This window comes from Rana temporaria, chromosome 3 (genome assembly GCF_905171775.1).
Source record: "Rana temporaria chromosome 3, aRanTem1.1, whole genome shotgun sequence".
Lineage (NCBI taxonomy): Eukaryota > Metazoa > Chordata > Amphibia > Anura > Ranidae > Rana > Rana temporaria.
In genome coordinates, this window is record NC_053491.1 from 82391952 (window position 1) to 82405016 (window position 13065).

At 43.2% G+C, this 13065-nt stretch overlaps 1 protein-coding gene across 1 annotated transcript in view; it reads right to left on the bottom strand.

The window, feature by feature from the left end:
• OTUD7A (OTU deubiquitinase 7A) overlaps positions 1-13065 on the bottom strand; it is a 220696-nt gene that overhangs the window by 84576 nt on the left and 123055 nt on the right. The window contains exon 5 of the mRNA XM_040342822.1: positions 4992-5210. Coding sequence (XP_040198756.1) covers positions 4992-5210 — 219 coding nt within the window. The remainder of the gene's footprint in view (positions 1-4991; positions 5211-13065) is intronic.

Genomic DNA, 13065 nt, shown 5'->3' on the forward strand with positions numbered 1-13065 from the left:
AGTATATTGAAAATAATACAGTGGCTCACCACCAGTATACCAGTCCCACACCTGGGTGTAAGGTTCCTCTCTGCTGTAGGGTACATGAAAGGACGCAGGAGCTCAGAAAACAATGTCTTAGGGCTCTTTCACACCTACAGACCATTCAGATCCACCAGTCAGTTATTCAGGCGGACCTGAACGGATGCTCAATGTACTCCTATGAAGCGATGACATGTCCACTGACATCCGATCTGCTCTGCTAAATCCAGACAGATGGAAACCCTATTTTCCATCCGTCTGGTGGATCAGATTGGATGAAAATGGACAGGCAGATCTGTTTTCAGCCGATACCTCATAGCGGAGATCTGACAGGTCTGTCTCTGCACAATGTGCATGCGCCGGCTCAGCAGGGATCAACAGAGCGATCCCTGCTGAGCAAGTGGAGTCCGTGAAAACTGACATTAAAGTATGAAAAGGGCCTTATGCCGCGTACACACGACCGTTTTTCGGGTTCTAAAAAATTACATTTTAAGGGTCTGGAAAAAACTACGTTAAAAAATAGAGCATGTTCAAATTTTTTTTTTTTTCGTTTTTTAGAACCCGAAAAATGCTCTAAAGCCCACACACGATCACTTTAAATTACATTTTTTTTAAAAACAATGTTATTTACAACCCGAAAAATGATCGTGTGTACACAGGATGAGGCACAGCTTAATCTATTCTGCCTCTAGTGGCTGAGCTAAAAATCTCTTCAGGAAAGCAGAACGTCACTCAAATTTTTTTTTTTATTGGTACCTGCTCCCACTTCCGTAACCTCAATCCCTTGCCAGAGTAAGCACATTCATCACGCTGTAACAGACAGAAAAGCGCGAATCCTCTTTTACTAACACAAAATCAGCAAAAGCAGCCCCAAGGGTGGCGTCATCCGCATGGAACTTCCCCTTTACAGTGCCGTCGTACGTGTTGTACGTCACCGCGCTTTGCTAGAGCATTTTTTTTTCACAATCGTGTGTGGGCAATGTCTTTTTAAATGATGAAGTTGAAAAAAACTTTGTTTTTTCTAGAGGCTGAAAAAAACTTTGTTTTTTACAAGCCGAAAAATGATCGTGTGTACGCGGCATAGGAGATTCAACTCTGCCTAGAGCTGGCTATACACTAGTAGAATTTATTCCATTATTTTCAGTTTATTTAGTTTGATTTCCTAATCGTTAGTGGGGTCAAATCAACATTTGTTTTCAACTGCAGTGACAAGAAAGTTCAAAAAGGTGGGAGGATTTTTTTTTTTGTTGAACAAAATCATTTCTAACAGTAAATGTACTTTTCAGTCAATAAGGTCCATTCGTTCCAAAAAGCAGATGACATTTTGAAGTACTTTCAAACCATAGAACAATAAAATGTACTGAGAATATTAATATGAATGTTTGTACAAATTTTACTAACGTATGGCTAGCTTAACAACTGTTGTTAAAAGATATCACACGCTAAAGAAGTGCATTGTTTTCAGTGAGTCACCTGACTTGCATTGTAAAGGCAAAACCATTGTGTAGAAAAGTGAAAGCGTGAAAGAAAATGCAAAAACAAAAACGCAAAGAGGAACCAGTAATCAGCAAATATGTCTGCCACCCTGTACATACAGTTAGGTTCATATATATTTGGACACAGGCACATTTTTCATACTTTTTGCTCTGTATGCCACCAGAATAAAAAAAAACAAAAAAACAATCCAAATGAATTTGAAGTGCAGACTTTCAGCTTTAATTCAAAAGGTTGAATATTAATATCAAGTACAAATTTTTAGGAACGGCAACCATTTTTTATACACAGTCCCCCATTTTCAGGGGCTCAAATTTAATTGGACAAATTAATTTCTAAATGAAATGTTAATTTTTAATATTTTGTTGAGAATCCTTTACTGGCAATGAAGTCCGGAATCCATGGACATTACCAAAGACTGTGTTTCCTCCTTTCTGATGCTTTGCCAGGCTCTAACTGCAGCTGTCTTCAGTTGTTCTTTGTTTGTGGGTCTTTCTGCCTTTAGTTTTGCCTTTAGCCAGTGAAATGCATGTTCAATTAGGTTAAGATCGACTCGGCCATTGCATAATATTCCACTTATTTTCCTTTAAAAGCTCCTGGGTTGCTCTTGCAGTGTGTTTTGGATCATTGTCCATCTGTACTGTGAAGCGCCGTCCAATCAACTTTGCTGCACTTGGCTGAATCTGGGCTGAAAGTATATCTCTAAACACTGCAGAATTCATTCGGCTGCTTCTGTCTTCTGTCACATCATCAATAAACACCAATGACCCAGTGCCACTGGAAGCCATGAATGCCCATGCCATCACACTGCCTCCACCATGTTTTACAGATGACGTTGGATCATGAGCTGTTCCAAGCCTTCTCCACTTTTTTTTCTCAAACTTTTTTTGTTCCCATTATTCTGGTACAGATTAATCTTAAGCCGCGTACACACGATAATTTTTCGGCATGAAAAAAACAAAGTTTTTAAAAAATGCCATTTAAAATGATCGTGTGTGGGCTTCACATCATTTTTCGGGTTCTGAAAAACGACAACATTTTTTTTCGAACATGCTGCAATTTTTAACAAGTTTTTCGGGTTGTAAAAAATTATCATATGTGGGCTAAAACGACGTTAAAAACCCACGCATGCTCAGAAGCAAGTTATGAGACAGGAGCGCTCGTTCTGGTAAAACTACCATTCGTAATGGAGTAAGCACATTCATCACGCTGTAACAGACAGAAAAGCGTGAATCGACTTTTACTAACAGGAAATCAGCTAAAGCAGCCCCAAGGGTGGCGACATCCGCATGGAACTTCCCCTTTATAGTGCCGTTGTACGTGTTGTACGTTACCGCGCATTGCTAGAGCATTTTTTTAAAACGATCGTGTGTGGGCAACGTTGTTTTAATGATGAAGTTGGAAAAAAAATAAGTTTTTTCTACATTCCGAAAAACAGCGTTTCTTTCATGCCGAAAAATTATCGTGTGTACGTGGCATTATGCCACGTATCAGGATTTTCGATGGAAAAAGTCAGATGGACTTTTCCCATTGGATTTTCCGATTGTGTGTAGCCCCATCTGAGTTTTTTCATTGGAATTTCCGATGAATTCCATCTGACTTCAGGCTTATGAGTGGATTGCACCTTGTGGTGAACCCTCTGCATTTGCTCTTGTAAAGTCTTCTCCTGATTGTAGACTTTGACAATGATAAACCCACCTCCTGGAGAGTGTCCTTCACTTGTCTGGATGTTGTGAATGGGTATTTCTTTAGCATAGAGATGATCCTGCGATCATCCACCACTGTTGTCTTCTATGGAAGTCCAGGCCTTTTTATGTTGCTGAGTTTACCAGTGCCTTCTTCTTTCCTCAGAATGTACCAAACTGTTGATTTTGCCACTCATAATGTTGCTGCTATCTCTCTGATGGATTTGAACCCTTACAGTGGCCTGTTTCACTTGCATGGACAGCTCCTTTGAACGCATAATGTGGGTTCACAGCAATAGATTCCAAATGCAAATGGCACACTTAGAGTCAACTCCCAACCTTTTAACTGCTTAATTGAGGAAGAAATAACGAAGCACCTGGCTATGAAATAGCTTTTGATTCAATTGTCCAAGTACTTTTGGTCCCTTGAAAAAGGGGGGGGTATTCTTAAAAGCTGTAATTCCTAAGCCCTTTGGCTTCTTTCATACAGGCTTGTTTGAGACTTTGCTTGTTAAGCCGGGATTGATCCACCGATCCCCGCTGGGCAGGCGGATGACAGGTCCATCTCGGTTTACTGTGCTGAATTGGACCTGTCAGAGTCCTGCTCTCCGCTATGGGGAGATCGGATGAATACGGACCGCCTGTCCGTTTTCATATGATCCACCAGACAGATGGAAAATAGGGTCACCATCCGTATGGATTCGGTGGACCAGATCGGATAGCGGCAGGTGTCAGCAGACATGTCACCGCTGACATCCCCTGCCCCATAGGGGTGAATGAAGCGTCCGATCAGGTCCACCTGAAGAACTGACAGGCGGACCAGATTGGAAAGCCTGTGTAAAAGGGGCCTTACTCTGATTTGGATGTACATACTCTCAAATTAAATATGAATATGTTTTTAATATGTTTTGGTAAATACCTGAAAAAAATAAAATTGTGCCAGTGTCCAAATATATATGGACCTAGCTATATCATTCAAATATTAATATGCATTGATAAAATGATTTACATTGAGCTAATGTCTTCATAACTAAAATAATGCATTTACTTATTACAAGCATTTACTATAAAGTGTTAACAATTTAGGATGCTTTACTGTGCACAGTATGTAAAACTCTGTGTAAGGGCTCGTTCATATGGGGTGCTTTACTGCGTGCCCTGTGCAGGTCTGTGCATTCTCAGCACAGGGATGCATAGGTGTTATGTGCATCCCTGTGTCAGTGTCCCATTAATTTTTTTGGGACATGCCGCTGCACAGACACAGCCACTGTATCCTAACATGATATGCAGCATACAGGGTGTGTTCGGGGACCTGCACCCACACTCACCTGTATGTCATATTAGGACATAGTGGCTGTGTCTGTGCAGCTGCGTATCCGAATAGAAATGAATGGTACATTGACACAGGGATTCACATAACACCTGTGCATCCCCATGCTTGGAAAAAAAATGACCCGCACAGGGTCCGCAGTAAAGCACAAAATGTGAAAGTCCTTACAAAGAGTTTTACATAATGTAAATTCACATTATTGAAAAAAAACATATTCTCTTTAAGACCAAAACACATAAATACTGTGCCTTTTGATAAAACACATGTCTGTTCCCCTTTTCTAAAATCTTTATTTAACAGAAAAAAATCAGCACATTATCAAAATGAGGCAAAGCTGTACAGATTATTTTTTCTTTGGAAATTGCAGCAATATAAAATATTAAACAGTGAATTACATTTCACTCTTGTGCATAATACAAATCTGAATCCCTCCACAAAGAGAGGTGGAAATAACCGCTTACCTGCCTGCTCCAAAGCCACCATTGTGGACTGTTCAATTAAATCTCTTTCTATAAAGACTCTGAAGTCCTCGCTGTAAACACTGAGGTCTGGTAGCTGGAATGTATAAATGGGCATCTCTAGGGGAAAGGGATCACTGCTGCATTCATTGGCCACATGCAGACGAGCCAGGGACACAATGGCTGAACTGGCATGAGATATGCCTCTCGACAGTCTTTTTTCTACATGCAAGAAACAGAAAGGAAAAACACAGAACTTATTAAAACCACACTCCACTTCATAGCAAAAAAATATTGTAAATACTGTATATTGCTCAGCACTTAAGAAAAAAAGATGCTGCTTTTGCCGCAAGCATAATTTTGAATCTGCAATGTCCGTTCATTGACTAGATGGCGCTCCTTTTCCACGTTGACTACACACCCGGTGTCATTTAACCCATCTCCTGTAAGCCCACAGTCCTGTTACAAAGAATGGTGCTCACATATCAATACGTGAGTGCAGGAATAATGACCACCCACTGATTTCACTGGAGAAGAAGAGGAAAGACACACGACCGTTTTTCAGGTTGTAAAGAATTACGTTTTTTTTTTATGTCATTAAAAACGACCGTGTGTGGGCTCTAGAGCATTTTTCACGATATAAAAAATGTGCAATTAAAATTTCGAACATGCTCTAATTTTTCACAACGTTTTTAACGTTGACGTTTTTAACGTCGTAAAAAATGGTCGTGTGTGGGCTTTAACTGCCTGAAAAAACGTGCACGCTCAGAAGCAAGTTATGAGACGGGAGCGCTCGTTCTGGTAAAACTAGCATTCGTAATGGAGATAGCACATTCATCACGCTGTAACAGACTGAAAAGCGCGAATCGTCTCCCACCAAACTTTTACTAACACAAAATGAGCAAAAGCAGCCCCAAGGGTGGCGCCATCCGCATGGAACTTCCCCTTTATAGTGCCGTCGTACGTGTTGTACGTCACCGCGCTTTGCTAGAGCTTTTGTTTTTTTTACGATCGTGTGTGGGCAACGTCGTTTTAATGATGAAGTTGGAAAAAAAATTGTTTTTTCTAGAGGCTGAAAAACAGTTTTTTTACAACCCGAAAAATTATCGTGTGTACGTGGGAACCCATGCGGGCTCGCCCCGAGTCTCACTGCTGCATCCATTGGCACAGACAGTGGGACTAGGCGCTGCCCCCCGCTCCAGTGTCAGAGGATTTGATTGACAGCAGCGGGAGCCAAATGCTCCCGCTGCTATCAATCTGTCTGACGAGGAGAGAGACAGTGGCGAGAGCCACTGCGCTCATGTTCATCGCTGGTTTGGATCCGGCTCAGGAAAGAAAAAGGGGGATCTGGGGGGAGCTGCAGCACAGAAAGTTATTCACCTTAATGCATAGAATGCATTAAGGTGAAAAACCTTGTGTCTTTAGAACCACTTTAAAGCTGAACTAAACTGTTTCTGAGTGCCACAAATTAAAAACACTATTTCATTCATTTTTAAAGAGGACTCCCCTCATTTTTTCTTTCTAAAAACCTGCTTACCTGGTTGCGGGTTCTGCACAGTAAACATACTTATCCGCCCAGCAGATCCAGTGTTGTCCTGCTCAGATCCTCTTCCCTTCTGTCCCACACTCAGTCCCACACCACCATCTTAATGTGTGACGTCATTGGTAAGCCGCCAGCTATTCCAAGCTCAGCTGGTGGCTCTCCCAAGGACTCACCGCCAGGCCTGTCCTCTTTTCTGAATGAAAGTAAATGCTTCCCGGGATATCTGACGCACAAATCCTGGGAGGCAGAGTGGGCAATGTGCACATCAACCTCCTAGGTGAATGACATGCATTGAGAGGGGGGGGCAGGCCAGAAGTATTTTATTTAAAAAAAAGGTAAAAAAAAAAAAAAAGAACCATCAAAAAAGCGGAGGGGAGGAAGGTTTGCACAGTAGGGAAGATACAAATGAGGGCAAAGATCCACTTTAAGGCCTCGTACACACCACCGGATCTATCCGCGGATCAGTTCCAGCGGATAGATCCGGTGGTGTGTACGTCCGAGCGGACATTTATCGGCGGAAAAAATTCCAGCCAACAGATTTCCAGCGGATAAAAATTTCTTAGCATGCTAAGAAATCTATCTGCTGGAATCCTGTCCAGCGGATTGATCTGGTGGTCTGTACAGACTCACCGGATCAATCCGTCCGCTCCTCTCCCTCGCATGCGTCGTAATGATTTGACGCATGCGTGGAAGTCTTTATCTTCCAGCGTCGCGCACGTCGCCGCGTCATCATCGCGGCGACGGCGCGACACGTCATTGCGGATGGATTCCGCGCGGATTTCGATCTGATGGTTAGTACAACCATCAGATCAAAATCCGCCAGAGGATTTATCCGCTGGAACGGTCCGGAGGACCGTTTCCAGCGGATAATCCTCTCGTGTGTACGGGGCCTTATAGTCAAAGAAAATGTATCCATTCAACTATGTCTTCATTTTGCTTCATTTTGTTAAGAAATCACTTTGAGAAACACCCCCTAGCATTTCCAGCCACGGCCATCAGCCATACTGAGTTAAAGACATATGATTCATGTAGCATTTACTTCCTGAAATCCATCTTCCCAGGCAAGAAAGTGTATTTAGCTCCCCGCCTCCCCAAAAAATAATGCCCATGAAGACTCCTGGGATGTAAGACATCATTTTGGCCTAGGCCTGAAACCAGGAAGCAACTGAAGATTTTTTTTTTTAAAACAAGTAAATATAGTATTTCTTCCTATCTGTGTACTAGGACTAGCAGAAGAATGATTAAACATTGGGAGGGGGATGTTATGTTTAATTCATTTTTTTCTTGATGTCCCTCTCAAATTCATTATGCCAAAAATATGTGTTGAATTAAATGCAGATTAATGTGAAAAAAATACTCACAAATATATATTTTTTTTTTTACATGCTGTTTGTTATGCTCTTACGAGTAAGTGCATTATTTAATTTTATTTTAATGGTCAATTGGTTTTTACATTATGGCGAGCCTTCTTTCCTTTTTGGGATAACCTTGAGTCCACTTATTTAACGAAATTGGCGCCTCTGGATCCAGTTTAAGGACTTAGACCAACTGTCCTGCTCCATCATAGGAAAGATTTTAACCAGATGAAAGGGTAATAGGCCACAAGCGGAATACCACTTGTTATCTGGTAAGCGGCTATCAGCCATGTTGAGTGGTAGAGGGATTTGTCATGTTCTGTTTGTGAATAGTGACATCACGAGAGGACTTTGAAAATGATTCACTCAACTTCACTTGTTCCCACTCTGAAGAACAATTTACAACCTTTCAGGATTTATATTTTTGGTGCCTATGCACATGTGGAATTTATGATTTATATTTTTTAGTTTCACATATATTAGCGCATGCCCTATCAGGATTAACACCTGACTTGGCCGAGCTCTAACCGAGTGTATACCGAGTGTGATGCCAGCCGGAGCTGCCGCAGCACTTGTCTGTGTATGACCGGCGTGGTGTGGAGTCCCTGCCTGCTGTGTGTGACCCGCACTACAAGAGAAACAGCGTGCACGCTGATATCGCTACAGAAGGAAACCAGACTGATGAACCAAGGGCAGTGAGTAAAAGACTCCACCGTGCTTTGTATAGGTAATCTCGGCTGCATGATTGTGTAAGGGGATGGTTACCCACATGGTATGGGACACCCCCTCTATAGCAGGCCAGACCTGAGCCACCTTCTGGGAGTCCATTTGATCTTTCACTCAGCCCAGATTATAGGAATATTGCCATGAGTATGTCTTATGTGCTTTTCCATTTCCATATCTACCAGCTGCGGCATACTCCGCTTAGGTAAATCACCTCCTCCCCTAGCAGTGATCATTTCCATTGAATGCCACACAGGAGCAAGAGCCACGCCTCTTTACAGCATCTTTTCTTGACCCCCGGACTCTGCACATTACAGCATATGAGTGATTTTTTATGTACTATTTTTCCAAATCAACAGACCTTGACCAGAAACGCAGCTCACCACATCACTGACAGAATTCATCTCCACCTATACCTTAAACATCAAACATCTCCTGCTACTCTGGGACCTCAACCTCTGGGACAACTCCTCACAGGACCCCGCCACCTGCATTGACCACTTGGAAGGATTAGGTCTGCAGCAACTGGTATGCGGGCCCACTCATGTTTCAGGTCACACGCTCAATCTTATCTTCAAACAAGATTTGGATATTAACATACTGGGAAATAAGCCCCTACCATGGACAGATCACCATGCAATCAAATTTAAAATCACTATAAACGCTCTCCTAAAGAAACCAACAAACCCGTCAACACACTGGGCAAGATCCCAGAAGAAGCTCCACTCGGAACTATTCAAAACTACATTATTGAGCAAAATAAAATCAATAGAACAACATCAAACAGCAGCGGAAACACTCAACTCCATCAACAAAGCTCTACTACAGACAGCAGACATAGTAGTTCCAAAATGCAGAACGCTCACCCAGAAAAACAACTACGGTTGGTTTAGCGACGAGCTCACGTTGTTGAAGCAAGAACGGAAGCAGCCTGGAGAAGAAGTTCAACAGAGAAAAAACACATAATCTACAAACTAATCACTAAGAAATATCATATAGAAATCTTTAAAGCAAAAAAAGATCACTTCTCTAATATCCTTGCTAAAGCCCGTAACCGAATTATCGGATTATTTCATTAACAAAATTGAAAAAATCAGTGAAACTATTTAGCAAAAGCGAACCCCCATCTACCCCCCTGGAAATCATAAGGACAATATTTACACAAATATGCCGCAATCAATCAAATTCAGATTAAAGTCCATCCCTATCGACACCACCAAAAACATCATTGGAACCCTGCGAGACAGCACAGCGCCTAATGATATCATCCCCACTAAACGGTTGAAAGAATGTGCCGATATTGTGGCACCAGCCATCACGCACCTCATAAAACAATCGTTTAAGGAAGGTATGGTCCCGACTCCGCCGAAAGAAGGCATAATTAAACCCATTCTAAAAAAAACACCCTCGACCCCAAAGACCCAAATAATCGTCGACCATAATAGGCCTAAACATTCTCTCCAAGGTAATGGAGAAAGTAGTAGTGCAACAGCTACAACATCATTTAGACACCCACAAACTACTGGACCCACTTCAATAGGGTTTCCGTCCTGGTCACGGAACAGAAACAGCACTTCTCAAAATATGGGATGATGCTCTCGAAGCAGCAGATGAAGAAGAATCTTGTCTTCTAGTACTGCTGGACCTAAGCGCAGCTTTTGATACAGTAGACCACAAATTGTTGCTGACACGATTAGCTGAAGTAGCGAGAGTGGCAGAATCCAATCTGCGTTGGTTCTCCTCTTTTCTGGAAAATCGATCACCGATAGTGAAACTAGGTCCTTTCACCTCTGAGAAACGTGCCGCATCATGTTCAGGGGTCACCCTTGTCGCCGTACTATTTAATATCTATTCCCAGCCCTCTCCTCGAAATCATCAGCAACCAGAATTTACTCTACCATTCCTACGCGGATGACACCCAACTCTACTTTCGCATCAGCAATAAAAAGGATCATTATCTCGGACTAGAGAAATGCCTTATTAGAAAATTGGATGACGGAGACTTATCTTAAACTCAATGGCTCAAAAACAGAACTTCTTCTGCTTCCCCCATAGCTGAAAGAGTCTTGCCATGACAACTTGGACACCCCCACCCATTTTGGGAAAAACCATCACCTCTAGCACCAAAGTCAAAAGTCTCAGAGTCACTTTTGACTCCCACATGACAATGGATGCACAAATAAGTTTAGTAGTCAGTGGATCCCACCATCTGCTGCTGCGCCTGCTACGCAGACTTATTCCCTTTATCCCAAAAGAAGACAGACTCGACTATGCAAACGCCCTTTACCTCGGACTACCAAAGTACCAAATTGCTCGTCTACAAGTTGTCCAAAATACGGCGGCACGACTTGTGACAGGAAAGAAACCCTGGCAATCAATTTCCCCCTCCCTCAGATCCCTTCATTGGTTGCCCGTAAAAGACAGAATTACGTTTAAGGCCTCGTACACACGACCGAACATGTCCGCTGAAACTGGTCCGCGGACCAGTTTCAGCGGACATGTTCGGTCGTGTGTACGGCCTATCGGACAGTTTTCCAGCGGACATTTGTCGAGCTGACCGTTTTCCAGCGGACAAGCATGCTAAGAAACATGTCCACTGGAAACCTGTCCGTCGGACATGTTCGGTCGTCTGTACGACTCACCGGACATGTCAGCTCGGCCGAAAGCCCTCGCATGCGTCGAAGTGATGCGACGCATGCGGTCGAAGTGATTCGACGCATGCGGTCGAAGCATTGACCTTCCAGGGTCGCGCACGTCGCCGCGGCGAGGGCCCGGCCACGTCACCGCGTATCCTGTCCGCGCGGATTTCTGTTTGATGGTGTGTACAACCATCAGACAGAAATCTCAGAGCGGACATGTCCGATGAAAACGGTTCGGCGGACCGTTTTCATCGGACTGTCCGCTCGTCTGTACGGGGCCTTAGACACTCTGCCTGATGCACAAATGTGTTCTAGGAAGTGCGCCCCAATATCTATGTGAAAATTAAAATGTCCCAACCCCAATCACATTCTCCGTTCTACCAACCAAAATCTACTCCAAGGCCAGATACAAGTCCAAAGGAGAACGTAGATTTGCAGTCCAAGGACCTAAACTCTGGAACGCTTTACCAACCAGAATCCCAATGCAAGTGAATCACCAGGCCTTCAGAAAAAAAACCTCAAAATCCATCTATTCTGAAGGCAAAGTATAGTAGGGAATGGATACCAAGCGCTCTGAGGCAATTCAGTTTGCATGTGTTGCGCTATACAAGTTTCTCACTCACTCAGCATTGGCCTTGCGTCTTTTTCCAAGCATTTTATGTACCCACCTAGGTTTTAAGGTGAGGTACTGACCTCACCAGGGCCTCTGTAGGCAGAAATTGGGCTGGGACTATAGTTGGCTTTACAGGAAGGATAGGAGGCTTTTTGTGGGGTGGGGGGTGGTGTACCATGGGTGTGTGATACTGAATAATATTTTTTGCATTTTATATGCGCAATAAAACTCTTTAGAGGCAACTCATTTGGGTGTGCATTCGTCCATTCTTTTTCTGTTTTCCTTTATTTTTACACTTATGTTGTAAAGCTCCTTGAGGGCAGGGACTGATGTGAATGTACAATATATGTAAAATGTAAAATTGACGGCGCTATATAAATACCTATAATAAAATAAATACATTTCATACACCTTTGTGATGCAATCCACATTATTCAGTGTAAAAAAAGTGGATATATCTTTTTCAGCGGTTCTCAAGCGGTCATGAGACACACACATACAGTACTCACCTATATGGCTGCAGTATTGGTGTAATGCTGCAGCTTTCCCCTGTCAGCTCTAACACTGAGAACTGAGCAATCAAATGACTGCTAATTGCTCAGTTCTTGGTCCACTCTAAATCAGCGACGTCTGGTCCATAAGGGGTGCAGGCCCCTAATCTCCATGCGGGGCGCCCATCACAAAGATTTCTACAAGCTTTTTTTTTGTTTGTTTAAGCACAAGATTAGAACCTGAGGCTTTAAAAAGGTTGGGCTTGGGGCGCAGACCACTGCTCCCTGGGCCCACCCACTTGCAAAATTAGCAAATCAACATTTGCCATTGTCTTTCTGCTTCTCCTCCAGGCCAATCAGACAGGAAGCGGGTCTTAAGACTGAATTGGCCAGGAGGAGAAGCCTGGGAAGCCACCTGCGACATGGATGGGGTAAGTGCAGACCTGGCAGGGGGATGGGGGTTTATTTGGTATATATTGATCATACTTCCCACGTGGGTCACAGGAGTTCACTTGTGTTCTTCTGTGTCCCAAAATCAGTTAACATTACAGAGCTGGTCCAGACTCTAAAAGGATCCCAACTTTAATGTAAGGATCTATTCAGACACCTGATTGGCAGGTGGCTCAGCCTCTCTGCACGCTGCTTCCGCCCCCTCCACACCCTGGCGCTTCAGTGAGCGCTGGAGGAGCAGGGAGCTGGTGATTGACAGTCCC